This window comes from Salarias fasciatus, chromosome 16 (assembly GCF_902148845.1).
Source record: "Salarias fasciatus chromosome 16, fSalaFa1.1, whole genome shotgun sequence".
NCBI classification, from domain to species: Eukaryota; Metazoa; Chordata; class Actinopteri; order Blenniiformes; family Blenniidae; genus Salarias; species Salarias fasciatus.
The window spans coordinates 8,215,795-8,230,525 of NC_043760.1; the positions used below are offsets into that span (position 1 = coordinate 8,215,795).

At 45.2% G+C, this 14,731-nt stretch overlaps 1 protein-coding gene across 1 annotated transcript; it reads right to left on the reverse strand.

Moving 5' to 3' along the window:
- Positions 1-428: 428 nt before the first annotated feature.
- LOC115402777 (arginine and glutamate-rich protein 1) lies at positions 429-7,730 on the reverse strand. The gene is made up of 4 exons (XM_030111318.1): positions 7,192-7,730; positions 4,009-4,234; positions 1,176-1,259; positions 429-722 (listed from the first exon to the last, which is right to left on the reverse strand). Exons 1-4 carry the CDS (start codon positions 7,506-7,508, stop codon positions 558-560), a joined length of 792 nt encoding a protein of 263 aa, XP_029967178.1. The 5' UTR covers positions 7,509-7,730; the 3' UTR covers positions 429-557.
- Between the last annotated feature and the right edge of the window lie 7,001 nt (positions 7,731-14,731).

Genomic DNA, 14,731 nt, shown 5'->3' on the forward strand with positions numbered 1-14,731 from the left:
GCAACAGGAAAAACCTGCAGCCGCCTCCCAAACTGCCCGCGAGCCGCCGTTAACATGGAGTCACAGAAAGCCCTGTGAGGACTGCTGGACGTCTGCTGGCTGCAGAGACACCGGTTGGGGGGGTGGGGGGGGGACACAGCCGCCGTCACGTGTTAAGACTGAAGGAGGGACAGGTTAGCTTTCTACATCAGAAGTTCAAGTTCCCTACGAGTTAAAATCAAACCAAAGAAACAAAAACAAAACAAAACCAAAAAAACAAGAGTCATGTGAAGTGGGGGGAGGGGGAGCGGGAGGAGCAGTGGAAGAGCCGCCTCCTCTTCCAGGCCAGGAGGGACGACGCGGGTCTTCACGGAGTTTTCGAGGAGCATGAGTGAGTCAGCACGCCCAGGTCGTCCCCCGGTTCCCGTCAACCGTCCTTCAGCACTTCCAAAACGAAGCGAGCGTTCCAGGGAGGAGGGGCGGGGCTGGACGAGGAGCACGAGGAGCAGGGGGGCTGAAGGCGGGGCGTGACGTGGAGGGGCCTGGGGGGGGCGGAGGTGGCAGAGGAGGGGGCTCGGTCACTCGGTGGCCTTGAGCGAGAAGGAGAGCTTGGGCCTGGACTTTCCCTTCCCCAGGATGATTTTCTGCTCCTCCTTCTGCTGCCTCTGACGGTCCTGCTCCAGCTTCATGCGCTCCTCGTGGATCTTTCTCTGCTCCTCCACGATACGCAACTGATCCTCGGCCTGCGGGCACAAGCAGGAGGTCAGAGGTCAGAGGGAGGGCTGACGGCTGCCTCAGTTTGCTGGACTCGAAGTGAACATGGCACAGGTGGAAAAGTATGATCAATTTAAACTACAGAGCGTCTTTGGCTGCTGGTTGCAGCGACGCAGACCGTATTGTTGACGAGGCGGAGATATGCAGATTTTGATCCTCAGTAGGTAATTTGCTTGGTGTGTTTAGTTTGTGTAAAATCAGCTTATGTGTGCTCACAGCAGAGCTTTTTCTGAGTAATATGAGGTGAAATATATGCGATCTCCAGGATTAGCGCTCGGTTTATGCTTTTAATTGCAGATCTTGCCTCCAGGACCCGAACTGGGCTCCTCTGGAGTCGAACACTGATCACTGTGATGGAGGTGGAGGAGCTGCGCTGTAAAGGGAGAGCCGGGGGGAATGTGAAGCAGGGCGACGGGTCGTACCAGTTTGGCCTGAGCCTCGGCGATCTTGCGGTTATTTTCTTCCAGGATTTTTTCCAGCTCCTCCCGCTTCGACTTTTCTTCCTCCTAGAGGGGTGACATGGTGCCATGTTAGCGCACAAACAGGCCGCAAAGCACTGGGACGCACGCACACGTACACACACACACACACACACACACACACACACTCATACTCAGGCGCACTTCTCACACACATGAAGTCACCACCAGCTAACGCACACAGTTCGTTTATCCTCTCACACGGTGCCTTGCTCTGCAGTCTCAACTGGTTTAACTAAATACATAAAGAGAGGGGGGCAAAAAGCAGGAAAGAAAAATAAAAACTCTCCCTCTACTGCTGGTTATTTTTCTCCTAGAAAACTTTAAGCTAAACCACACCTCGGGCACTCACTGCATTACTGTGATAGACACTTAAAAAAAAAAAAAAAAACCCACTCATCAAATCACACTCATAAAGAGAAAACAGAGATATGACAGACAGTAAGAAAATACAGAGCAGGTTTTTAACATTATAAACAAGAGAGAGAGAAGCATACAAATAAAAGAGGGAATAGTTTTGGCTCACCAATGCACGAATACCTACGCATTTTCCTTGCCTGTGTACCTACACAACTGGTGAAAGCATTCGGCATTAAACGGTTGAATATGTACAGCCTGGTCCGGGCTGTGCGGCCCCCTGCGGAGAGAGCAGCTCCGGGCCGGTGGGCTCTGCTCCACATGTGTCTTATGTGTGCAGTGCTTTGTGTCTGTTTAGTCTGTACGGCGCTCGAGGACCACCCGACCACGGTACACTTACAGTACAGGACACGGGTCGACACGAGCTGAGAGGCTGCAGGGCCAGCTCGGGGCAACAGCTAGTTAGGAGGGGTGGGTGAGGGGGGTGTTTCCAAAGTCAACAAAACAAAAAACAGCACAATGGATGTACAGGAAAACAATATAACAGTGAGCAGCTGCAGGCCTAGAGGAGAAGCAAGTGGTGAGTACAGAACACAGCACATCGCGCGTTCTCAGGGAGGAGCTGCATCCAGTCATCAAACATGAAGCGTTAGGCCACACAGGTCAGAGGTCACACCGCTCATCCCCTCAAACTGTCGCCAGAGACAAAGCCACATTTTACTCATGGGTTCGGCTGTGGGTGAAGCTCAGAGGAGCCGCCTCTGCTGCGGCGGCAGAGCCGACGGCAGGAGGCCAGGAGGAGTGATCTCCTGAACTCATCTGGTGTCCTGAACCTCTACAGATCTGATCCAAACCTCTACAGATCTGATCTAAACCTCTACAGATCTGATCTAAACCTCTACAGATCTGATCCAAACCTCTACAGATCTGATCCAAACCTCTACAGATCTGATCTAAACCTCTACAGATCTGATCTAAACCTCTACAGATCTGATCCAAAACTCTACAGATCTGATCCAAACCTCTACAGATCTGATCTAAACCTCTACAGATCTGGTCTAAACCTCTACAGATCTGGTCTAAACCTCTACAGATCTGGTCTCCTACACCTCTTCAGATCTAGTCTCCTAAACCTCTTCAGATCTAATCTAAACCTCTAAATATCTGGTCTTCTAAACCCCTACAGATCTGATCTAAACCTCTACAGATCTGGTCTCCTACACCTCTTCAGATCTAATCTAAACCTCTAAATATCTGGTCTCCTAAACCTCTATAGATCTGGTCTAAACCCCTACAGATTTAGTCTAAACCCCTAAAGATCTAGTCTAAACCCCTACAGATCTGGTCTCCTGAACCCCTACAGATCTGGGCTAAATCCATACAGATCTGGTGTCTTGACCCCTACGGATCTGGTCGCCTAAACCTCTTCAGATCTAATCTAAACGTCTACAGATCTGGTCTCCCGAACCTCTACAGATCTGTGGAGCTCTATTTGAGCTGCTAAACCCAGAAAAACCTTCACGTTTGAGGAAATGCTTCTAAATGGGGGCTGACAGACAGACAGCGACTATAAAATGTGTGACAGAAAAAAAAAAAAAAAACTTTATTGAAGACAATCATAGAAATATTTACAAAACTGAGGTGGACCAGGTGGAAAACAATGAAGAGAATGAAGACCAGCCATGGCAAAAGCCTCAGCAGCAGGCCAAAAGCAGGCAGAATTAACTATAAACTGGAAGAGTTAACCGGGTTAGTCGTTACATTAAAGTCTCGTTTGAAGTTGTGGGATCATTAAGAATTCCCTTCTCACAAATCTGACACTGGGCCAAGTACTGATGGACAAAACTACCTTAAACACAACTGTGGAAGCTTCTGGAACATCATCTAGATTTATACAAACACTATCAAACATGGAGTCCGAGCCCTGCACATCTTCTCACAGTTTCAAAATGATTTGAAGAAATGTGAGAAAACACTCTTCAGTCTGATGAGGAGGAAGGATGAAGGCCCTGAACATGGAGCGTCCAACACCCAGTGTCTGATATGAACTGAGCAAGAAAAAAAGATATACAACAGAATCTATTCAAACTGTGTTTAAAGGGATTTCTCAGTGGCCCGGTTTAGGCCCGTGAGCCACTCGTTTCACCGCTTTTTAGTGTGTGCACTACTGATATAGATCACAGTACAAAAGTTCAAGTTAGATGAGTAGATGGATTTCACATATGAAGAGAACTGTGGAACTTTTTGCTGGATCTCTTCTAAACAGTTTAGGCCAGAAAACACCTGATGGGTTAAAGGATTTTGATTTGAAATAAATACAGGACGTCGCCCTCAGACTTGTGCCATGGCAGGTGGACCTCCACAGTCAGAGTGGGTGGGGTAAAGGGAGGGGGCTGCATTCCAAACGACCGAGCGTTACCTCTCTGGCTTTCTGAGCCGCCAGCTCGGCCTGCCGCTGCCTCTCCAGCTCCTCCAGCAGCTGCCGCTCCATGATGCGCTTGGCCTCCTCCACCCGCCGCAGCACCTCCCGCTCGATCTCGTCCTTACGCTTCTCCAGCTCCTCCTCCACGCGCTTGGCCACCAGCTCCTCCACCCGCCGGGCCGTCTCCTCCTCGATGAGCTTCTCCTCGATCTCCTGCTGCCGGCTGCACACGACCAGAGGAGAGAGAAGCGCCATGAAGACGTTTCACACCTTGATTCCTCAAGTCAACACACACCTTTCACCTTACAGCTGAAGGAAACTGCTGATGACCTTCAAATTCAGGAAAAGTAAATACTGTGGTGAAGAACTTTATCATCGATTTGAACAGGGTTTCAACTTTTTCTTGCCGTTTCCTAAAACAAACCTAAAGCTCCACGGTGGCTGGAGAGTCTTGGTTCCTGCCTGTCCAGCATTCTAGAATTCAAGATGTGCACGGCGAGTTCTGGGAAAACTCTGGCTTTCAGAGTGGAACTACCACTTTGTATGTATCAGAAGAATCAGACAATGTGGCACAACGTGACACAAGTGCACCTTGTCTTGACCAATTCACAGAGAACAGATGTAAAGCACGTCTGGATGCCAGACGGACTGAAGGAGCAGCTGTGAGGGTGAAGTTCACCTGCTGAAAACTCTCCTTTAAATGTTCGATTTCTGCTCTGGCTGCCCTCCACACCTGAACTGAGCTGTCACACGGCTCCTGGCACACCGTAAACTCTCTCTACTCTCCCTGGATCTGATTTCATCCCGTCAGCTAGTGGAAACTGGAGACCTTGATCGGCCCCGGCCCCAGTCCCTCTGTGTCTTCATATTTACATCTCTATGCCTGCTAAGTGCTACACTGGCTATTAATCTGCGGGGGGAAAAAAAGAAGCCGCCTGAGACGGCAGGTGTGGGACAGCAGCTCCCGTCTCAGGTGTCTGCCAGTCTCCACCTCAGTGGCGTCCCAGTCTCTCACTCACACACACACACACACACACACACACACACACACACACACACACACACACACACACACACACACACACACACACACACACACACACACACACACACACACACACACACACACACACACACACAAGCTCTCTGTCACATTTAAGGACAAATCAGTCAAAGCAACAAGCAGGATGAGGGAAACCCAGAATTTCACTACAGCTTCCTGTCAGCCTGGTGTGCAAATACACACCAGGGCCGCAGCAAATAGTCAACAATGAAGAAAGATCTAATAGACTTCATATTTGGAAAAGTGGGGCCAAACCAATATGGATTTTTTGGAGGCAAATGCTGATTTCAATAATAGAGAATAATGTCTTTAATGTAATGACACACTGATCTGATCCTCCACACATGTTCATTATACATTTTAAAGATGGTGATCCCTTTGCATAATTAAGGTTTGATCCAATGTGTGTAGGCAGAAAGGGAAGTTGAGCATCCTGAATAATGGAGTGAAAGGAGAATATCCCCGGTTAATGAAATATTTTCTATTCTCTCTCAGAAGCTGCAGGGTCCAACAGACCACCAAATGTTCTGCAAAACACTTTCCTTTACTGTTGACATTGTTTCTGTCCTTTACAGGATATTCAGGACTTTTTTGAGTAAATCTTTCATGTCCATAAATTATTGATGGGAGTAAAACTAATAGCATGTGGGTTTTTTTATGCTCACTGAACAATAGCTTATCAGTTTGTATATCCCTATATTGACCATCTCTGCTCTAACTTTACAGTCTGAAAGGAGCTTATCAGCAGCAGTTGAATGACTCCTTTAAAGCCATCCATAAAGCACAAACATCTCTGGCTCATGCTCAATATGTACATTTGATATCAACTTGATGTCTTTGGGTAGTGTCAGTATCTGTACAGCAGGTTTCATTATTATCACAGTCACTGAACATTTCCAAAACATGGGAAACGCAAAGTCAACCAGTCTCTCAATGCTTTAAGCAAGCTTCTGGCTCATTTCAAAACTCTTCTCTTCTTTAAACAGCTGAACTCCCTCAAATTTCATTTTCCCTGAATCAACATGATCTGTCTCACAACAGGAGACAGCAGCAGAGACCACGAGAAGTTTATCACAGAGCTCACACTTTACTTCAACAGATCCTGCATAAATCCACCTGAACATTTTCTTCAAGAAGACAAAGTGAGCTCATCCACGATAGTGAATGCAGACTTATAACTTCACAGCCGTTCTGAATCAGACGTAATGAAGTCAAATCTAAATAATACCACCACTAATACACAGCAAAGAAAATGTAATTACCGAACCATCAAGAGTGGACGCGAAGCAGGGTGTCAAACATAAGGCTCGGAGCCAAATCTGGCCTGTAGGATGACCCTGTTAAGTCTTAAAATGACACAATAACTGTATTTTAAATACAGAGACTGTGTGAAATCAGCAGAGATGACAGCAGTGAGAAGTAGAGCTGAATCCATTAACATTCATGCTGTGAAGATGAGTTTGTAAAGATGACGCCCGAGAGGTGACGATTAGTCTCTCCAACAACCATCCAGAAAGAGAAACGTATCTGCAGAAAGGACTGGAGATGACACCATATAACCTGCCACGTGACACCTCCTGAGCACCATAATGCTTTGTCAATCGTGGATGTTTTCAGGATAAAGCTGTACTGATACCGAGGGTAAACAGTGAAGCAGTAAATATAGAGGTTATGATGCTACTGGAAGGTCAAAGGTCGAATATAAGGCCCCTGAACTAACAGAGTTTGACAACCAAAGAGGTTGATTTAACCAAAATGTTGACTTCAAACTACTGGTAACAGAGGCAGGTTTTGACGTCCACCGGCTGTGGGTCTGGACAGGTGAGACCGGCCCACCTGAGTACCTGACAGAGGCTGTGGCCCAGCTCTGATCCAGCTGCAGTCCAGATGTGGCTCTGCAGCCTCTGCCAGGTACATAGGTGAGCCGGGTCCAGCTGTGACCCACCCCTGATCCAGCTGTGCTGTCTGGCCCTGCAGAATCTCCAGCTGACGTTAGCGGTTCCCGTGTAGCATTAGCATGCTAACCCATGCAGAAAGCGGCTAGCCTAGCCTTTAGCTTAGCATGCTGCAGCCTCGCCGTGTTAACCTTGTAAGCTCGGGGCTTCTGGAACACTCACATCTTCCTCTGCCTCTCCATCTCCGCCTTCCTCTCCTCCTCCTCCTTCCTCTGCTTCTCGTCCAGAGCGTTCCTCTTGCTTAGCGTGCGGCCGAAGATGTCGATGCGCTCCGGGGGTGAAGCGGCTCTCTCTCTGGTGGACCGGGACCGAGACCGGGACTCCCTGCGCCGGTTCCTCTTGGACTCCCTGGACTTGGACCTCTTCTTGGAGCGCTCCCGATCTCTGGATCTGGACCGGGAGCGGCTCCTCTTCTTGCTGTGCTTGCTGCTCTTGGAGTGTTTGGAGCGGGACGAGCTGCGGCTCCGGGAGCGGCCCATGGTGGAGCTGACCCGGGTTTGGGCTCAGGGAGTGGGTCTGTGTCTACGAGGGGGGCGGGAGCAACCGGCTGGCTTCAAACTAGCAACTCCGATCAGTTAACACATGCAGTGCTGCTTCAGAAGGATACAAGGAGGAAAAATGACTGAAACTGCTTGTTATTGAGCGCTAACACGAAAGATGGCGGCTTGTCGAGTCTGTGCTTTCCCATCAGCCACCGCGGCTTTCGGCCGTTTCCGGCACTCTTCGGGACAATCCGGTCAGCCCGAACCCAGCACATAATCACGTGACGAAGCTCCGCTACTGAAGAGAGTTGACTTACATCGCTGTGCTGTACGATCACGTCCATCACGGTATAAAACGTCACAATTTTGTTCATTCTGAAATCTCATGTCTTTATTCCAGGGATTTAACTGTTTTTTTCCCATTATTCTCGCATTTTCACCACCCATGATGACTCCAGGTCGTGATCAAGGCTCCTATCATCTACTATACTTTCCTGATTTCTTTATGAGAAGTTATTTAAGCGTTTAGAACTCACTCTTTTCCTAATGTTTTTTTAGTTTCTCATTTTATCCAAAAATACAGATTCATCTGTCTACTTATACGGACAGAGCGTTCTCTCGAACTGTTCAGGACTTCGGTTCTCTTGATGCCTGATCATGTGTTCCTGTATGGCGTTTTGCTGTAGCTTTTAGACCCTTTCCTACCTGACTCTGCTTCTGGATGCTCTCCGACGGCCCGCATCTGGCTTTGACCTTCATTGTGCAGCCACATCAGGTGGCTTCCCTATGAACATCTGTCCCCTTCCCCTCCATCCATAACATCATTAAACTAAAATGTCTTTATTCTTGTTTGCAACAAGGACTTCGAGTCATGTTTGTGCCATGTGTTTTAGAAAACAAAAAGCTACAAATTGTTTAATTTTTTTTTCGAGTTTTCCTTTTCTACTGGAACCAAGAGGCTGCAAACTGTACCCATGTCAGTTACTTAAAGATCTCTTTAGGACAAACTCAAATGGTATATTCATAGCATATTTACCGGGAATCCTATTCAAGCTGCAGCTTCTTGTCTATGGTTTTGTCCGAGACGTGACGAGAGGATGCTTCAGCCGGAGTTCAGACCGATGAGCTATTGACTCACTGAAAACTTTACATCTTGATCCCAGCTGTGTTAGGATGCATCCATTCACCCATTTTCACATATCGGTGATAATAGCAGTTGTAGCATCCGTTCAGTTACTGATGAGTTTCTCACTCTGAAAAATAACTTATTTGTTTCTCTTATTGACGATGTCTTAATGATGTCAATGTTGTAATTGGCACTTTATAAATAAAGATAAACTGAAATTTAATTGAATGATGTGCATACATCTCTATCTTTGTAGCTTATACAGTTTTGTAATGAAAGATGAAGGAAGGTTAAAAATGGTTTTTAATCAAAGAGGTAAGTTACTTGTGGATGCCAGAACAGATGCCAGAAAAAGCTTTTTATTCAAGAAAACAATGTGAACAGGTTTTCTGTCTTATTCTTTCTCCATAGTCTTAAGTATGAGTAAAGGATCAAGTGCAGGTTTGTTGTCTGTGTTCACCCGAATTAGGCTCAGCCTCATTAGTATCCTGGTTCCACACCTTCCCACTCAATGATACAGATCGATAAATGCTGGGAATGTTCTCTTTGAAGTCGTCCTGCAGCGCCGTCAAAGCAGATTAGAGGTTTGATTCTGTCGGCGCTGCCAAAAAGAAAGTGCTTCGATCTCCTTCTTTTGAAATCCTGCTCAAAGGCAAATCTCTGACTCCAAAACAATCCGCCTTTTAAAGTTATATGTGGATTATTAAACAAGTCCATGGCCTATAGCTACATAGAATCCAAAAGAAACCAAAACCTAAAAAAAGAAAAAAAAAAAAAAAAACAGATACAATTTAACAACAAACAGTATAAAGGAAACAGACACCAAAGATCCAAAGAAATTTGAGATTCCCTCAAAGTGTGCATAAGAGTTAAAAAGCTAATTAACAATTGTTCCTTTATTCTATGGTAGAGGCTTTTTGAAACTTTTACAGAGTAGAAACTTTCTGAAAATACTGGTATGTGGTCGTACCGTATGGTCTTTGATGGTCTATGCTGGTCTATGCTGGTCTATGCTGGTCTATGCTGGTCTTTTATGGCCAGATCTATGCTGATCTACGGACTTCTGCTGATCTGATGCTGGCCCTGGGCAGTCTCATGTTTCATTATAACATTGGCACCATCGTGAGCATTGGTGGTCTCGAGGTAGCAGAAGTGGATTTAGGATCTGAGGTTTGTAGGTTTGAAACCCCCCCCCCCCCCCCCCCCCCCCCCCGCTGACAGGTCACCACTGTGGGTCCCTGAGTGTGACCTTTGACCCCCATCACCTGTCTGGGTGCTGTCCGGTTGCAGCCCGCTGTTGTGAATGAACAGGAAGAGTTAAATGCAGAGCAGTGACTTCTCCATCAGTAACATGTATTTTAATTCTTCCCTTCTTTGCAAAGATGCTAGCACTCCTTAGCGTTAGCTGCCTTGAACGACACATCAGTAGCTTCCTTCATCTCCAGATATCAACACGTACAGACACCCGATATGGGAGAAAACTAAAAGTAAGCTGTCATGGTTCATCCCCTCTGCTGGGACAGTAAATCAAGAGGAGTGTTTCCTCTGGACGACTCAGCTAAATGAGCCTTTAAAGTGGAAGTTGAGAAGGCTAATTGGACGTCATGCTCAGCTGCAGCTCCTCCCGTGGACCTCTATTTAACTTCGCCGGTGTCCATTTTTGAAATGTGTTTTCATTCGCTATCAGAGGCTAAAATAAAGCTTTTATCAAGCTTGTAAATATAGAGACGAGCACATCAGATAGCCCACCACACAGACGGAACAAGAAAGGAAAGAAAAGCAGCTGAATGACTCAATCCAGCAGGAAGCCATTGCCGTCCCTCTCTGGTAAATCGAGGCCATTGTGATAACTCTCCCCAGAGAGGAGCTGTGCTCAAAATAAACTGCCATTACTATATTTAAAAAAACACATAACTCAAAAGCCTGGTGAACCAGATTCCCAAAGGTCACAGCGTGGAGGCACACTCTATTATTTTATCTCTGTTCTCTTCATTACCTGCGGCTGAGTCGAACTTTGCTTGAAAGAAAAAATCTTGTTCATGAAAATTCTGCTTCGACAGGAGGTGAGGGAGAACGCCGAGCCGCCGTGAACCGATAACAGCCGTCAGATGTAAAAAGACCTTTTTGTTCCCCACTGAATGACAGCGCAACCTCAGAAATACAGATTTCCTCTGAAGTGAAGCGAAGACGAACCTGACGGGATGTTTGTGGCGGGTTTTGAGGCCGGGGTCTGGTTCCTCCATCCAGGAGCCGCTCCCTCTGTTTCATCGCACCGCTTGAAGCCACAGAATCAATTTTCTGCGACTTGTGGTTGTGTTTTATCTTAATGATCCACAAATTCTGTTCCCAGAGTTAAAAGGAATCAGCATTAAAAGAGCCAGAGATGTCTTGTTTTGCGCTGTGTAAAGGGAAGGGAGAGGTGCTTACAGCTCCTTTTGATGAATAATAGAGAGAGTTTCGTGGAGGTGGGACGAGGGGAGAACCAGAGAAACTCCAGCGGGGGAGAAAAGGGGAACTGGAGAAGCAGTAGATGTGTAAATGAAAGAATTATCCCAGTTTGCTCCTGGGTGGTTTGGGGTGAAAGTGGAGTCGGAGCAGGAGAGCCGGGCTTCAAACAGCAGGTTTTATGTTCCTCTAATCCTCTGAAAACTCAGAAGAAACACTTTGGGTATGTCGCTAATGATCACACGTCAGTCAGAGCTGGAAAGGGAAGCAGTCTGAGTCTGCTCTGATCTGATGGTGTTCGGGTGGAGAACCTCTACATTCACCTTTTCTGTCTGGATGTGTTTGGAGCTTCATGAGAACCGACCTGAGAGCCGATCAGATCTTTAACTGTCAACGATCAGTGGTGGATTAAACAGTACCTGCAGCGCTGAAGCTCTTCTGGAGCGGCTCCACGAAGCTTTCACACTACGCTATTAAATTAAACATTAATTAAACATTTGTTTTCATTTTTTATTGCATTTACACTCTACACTGATTTTCAGAACTTTTCTAATCTCCAGGATAAAAACAGCTAAATAAGGTGAAACAGCAAAATCAGCCATAGCTTTGAGGAAAAAAAGAAAAAGGAAAGTGGGGGTAGAATTTGATCAGTTATGCTTTCTCCCCACTGCTTTTCAGACAGGCAGGCAGATTGTACGGCTCTGCTGTTATTTGTTCATAGTTTATTTGTTTCTGTGCATGTTTGAAATAAAAGAAGAATAGAGAAATAAGACAAAAACAAAATGGTGAAATATAAGGAAAAAAGAAAAGAAAGGAAAAAATAAAAATAGCAACAGAAGAATCACAAAAAAGAAGAAAAAAGAAAAAGATAAAAAGAAAAGTATAAAAAGGAAAAGAAATCAAAGTATAACAATTGACAAAAAGGGAAATCAGTGGGAAATGTACAATAGTGATAAACAGCTGAATGAGGCTAAAATAGCCCGGCTGTTTGGCTACAGTGGGAAAATCCAAGCAAATCAATCTTTCAGACTTCACAAATGGCCAATTGAGGCATTTCAAAACAAAAGATAAAAATGTCTTATATGGCTTTTAAGTTGAATTGCATTCACTTTCTTAATGCTCATTTGTTAAACTGTTAAATCCACAATACTCATAACCGTGTACAGTTTTCAATAATATATTAAGGTTTCAAAGAGCAATTCTGAGTGTGTCCTTGATATTTATTCAATTCAAAAGAGACACGTTGGAAAATCACTTTTTGACGGATTATTACATGCATGCATGACAGACAGAGAGACAGGAGCATTTTGAAAAGTAATCAGGGGTGCAAAGAAAAGTAAATATAGGAAGAAAATTGATCTACGTGTAATTTTCAGAAAGTTTCATTGAGCTGCAGACCCTGGGACACCACCTGCACTGGCATGGGAACTTAAAAAAAAAAAAAGAAAAGTCTACAAAGATTGTTTTCTACAAAGAGTCCAGACAGAAAGATCTGGGAACAGCCTGAGAATCTTCACACCACCCTGCTGAACACTTCCTGGTGTTGAAGGTCTCCGCGTGTTTTGTCTGCTCATCATTATCTTATCGAGAGGACGGATTGATTCCAATGAAAATAACTCAGCAAAAGGAGGAACAGGAGCGGCAGGTTGAGGAGATTCTTCCTCGGCAGGTTGGAGCCTCTTTACTCGACATGCGTGCAGGAAGCGTCTTCCCACATGTTTCTGATCCGCACAGCGAACTGGATCCCAGCTGAGTGAACGCGGTGATGAGACCAAGTCAAACAAAACTCAGGTTTTAAACCGCTTGACACTAATAAATCCACACGTTTTATATCGTAATCTCCGATGGGATTATAATCTCCACCTGTTTACACGCAAGTCAAGCAGAAACCGTATTTTCATGCTTCTAAATATGTAATCTTCAACTCGGAGCAGATGATCCTTTCAAACAGAGCGCTGTGCCTGAGCTTAATGCTTTACTGTACCTGGATTGTGGATTGAGAATATTTAACCTTTTGACTGTTGTGCATTAACGCATGAATAATCTCCCGTCTTTAAAGACCACGTCTTCTGTTTTCCAGCACGAATGGACCTTTCACATTACATAAAGCCATCAGAATGTCGGTAGCTAAGTGATTATTCAGACAAAAGAAAATGCTCAGTGGGGACTGATTTTTACCTAATTAGAACAACATGGAAACCTGTGGCATATTTCTGAAGTGTTTCTCCTTAATCCAACATACTTTTCTCATTTCAGTTCACAAATTCGGGCTCATTGACGCTCATTGGCAAATACTATTATTACTGTTTGTCTACTTGTCCATGAGTAAAAGAACTGTGTACCACAGCCGTGCACAGTGCAGAGTTTCTGCTGTCTACCCAGAACGAAGACAGAGTGTCAGAAAATTGGGTTTTCCTTCGTTTCCATGGAGTCGGATTGTTTTTGAAAAGTTGCGCTTTGGGCACTGAGCACCACTGTGGTGTAAACAGACCCCAGACCCCCAAAAACACAACCAAAGCGTTGCGCTTTTACTTGAAAGTGTTGCTCTCCAGGTCTCCTGATGTGCCCCCCTCCAGTTCCTCATCAGGTCTCCTGATCTGCCCCCCCCCCCCCCCCCCCCCCCCAGCTGCTCTTCAGGGGCAGAAACACTTTACAAACACTGGATCTCTTTTGAAAATTCCGACCACATTGTCACATTGTCATGTTGATGACTCGGGGGTCCGGGCAGAAAGAGCCATTATGAGGAGGGGGGAAAGCAAGACACTGCCTCCCTCCTCCTCCTCCTCCTCCTCCTCCTCCTCCAAAGCCCTGAATGAGAGCAGGTCTTTCACCTCAAGGCTGGGTCTGAGAGGTGAGGAGCAGAGGGAAATAAAAAGGTGGAGGTGGAGATTCGTTTCAGAGCGGCAGGAAGAAGAGGAGGAGGAGGAGGAGTGGAGTGAAGAGATAACTGTGCAGAGCAGTGATACTGAAACACACACCACTTATTACCCACTCATCAGTGTGTGTGTGTGTGTGTGTGTGTGTGTGTGTGTGTGTGTGTGTGTGTGTTAGGTGTAATCAGGCCTTCTCAACTGAAACTTTTTAAGAAAAAAAAAAACCCACACTTTTCACCTTGCTTTGATTTGTTAAACAGAAAACAGAATTTTTTTGATAAACATTGGGGAAAACAGCTCAAACTAAGCTAAACATGATAAAAATGGTCAAAAAGACAGTCAAGATTTTGAAAAAAATGACTGAAAAATACTGGAAAGCTGAAACAGACAAACAGCCACAATGGGTTTAATATTTAAAAATGGTTAAAATAGCTAATGTATCAAAAGAATTCAGGGTATAACACTTTACTTGAAGCGCCAGGTGTAACACATTATAAGTACATTTATAAAGTATTAGAATGCCATTATAGTTTGTGTAGTTATAGCTATAAACACTCATAAATGATCACAATGATATGACCTAACCCTAACCATAACCCTATGATGTATGGTGGGTTATAATGCATTGTGATCATTTATGAGTGTTTATAACTACTTTTAATGTGTTATACCGGGTGCTTCAAGTAAAATGTTACAGAATTCAGCAAATGTTTTTGCAAATTTCTACATTTTTTAATCGTGAAATCTCATAAATGCACCTTGTCACACAGATTTGA

What these genes read in the sequence shown, in the direction of transcription:
- LOC115402777 (XM_030111318.1), bottom strand. Translation starts at nt 7,508, where the DNA reads ATGGGCCGCTCCCGGAGCCGCAGCTCGTCCCGCTCCAAACACTCCAAG. An exon ending in ATGGAGAGGCAGAGGAAGAT is followed by an intron (nt 4,235 to 7,191) that starts GTGAGTGTTCCA and finishes GGTCGTGTGCAG; the next exon opens with CCGGCAGCAGGAGATCGAGG. An exon ending in CGGCTCAGAAAGCCAGAGAG is followed by an intron (nt 1,260 to 4,008) that starts GTAACGCTCGGT and finishes TCACCCCTCTAG; the next exon opens with GAGGAAGAAAAGTCGAAGCG.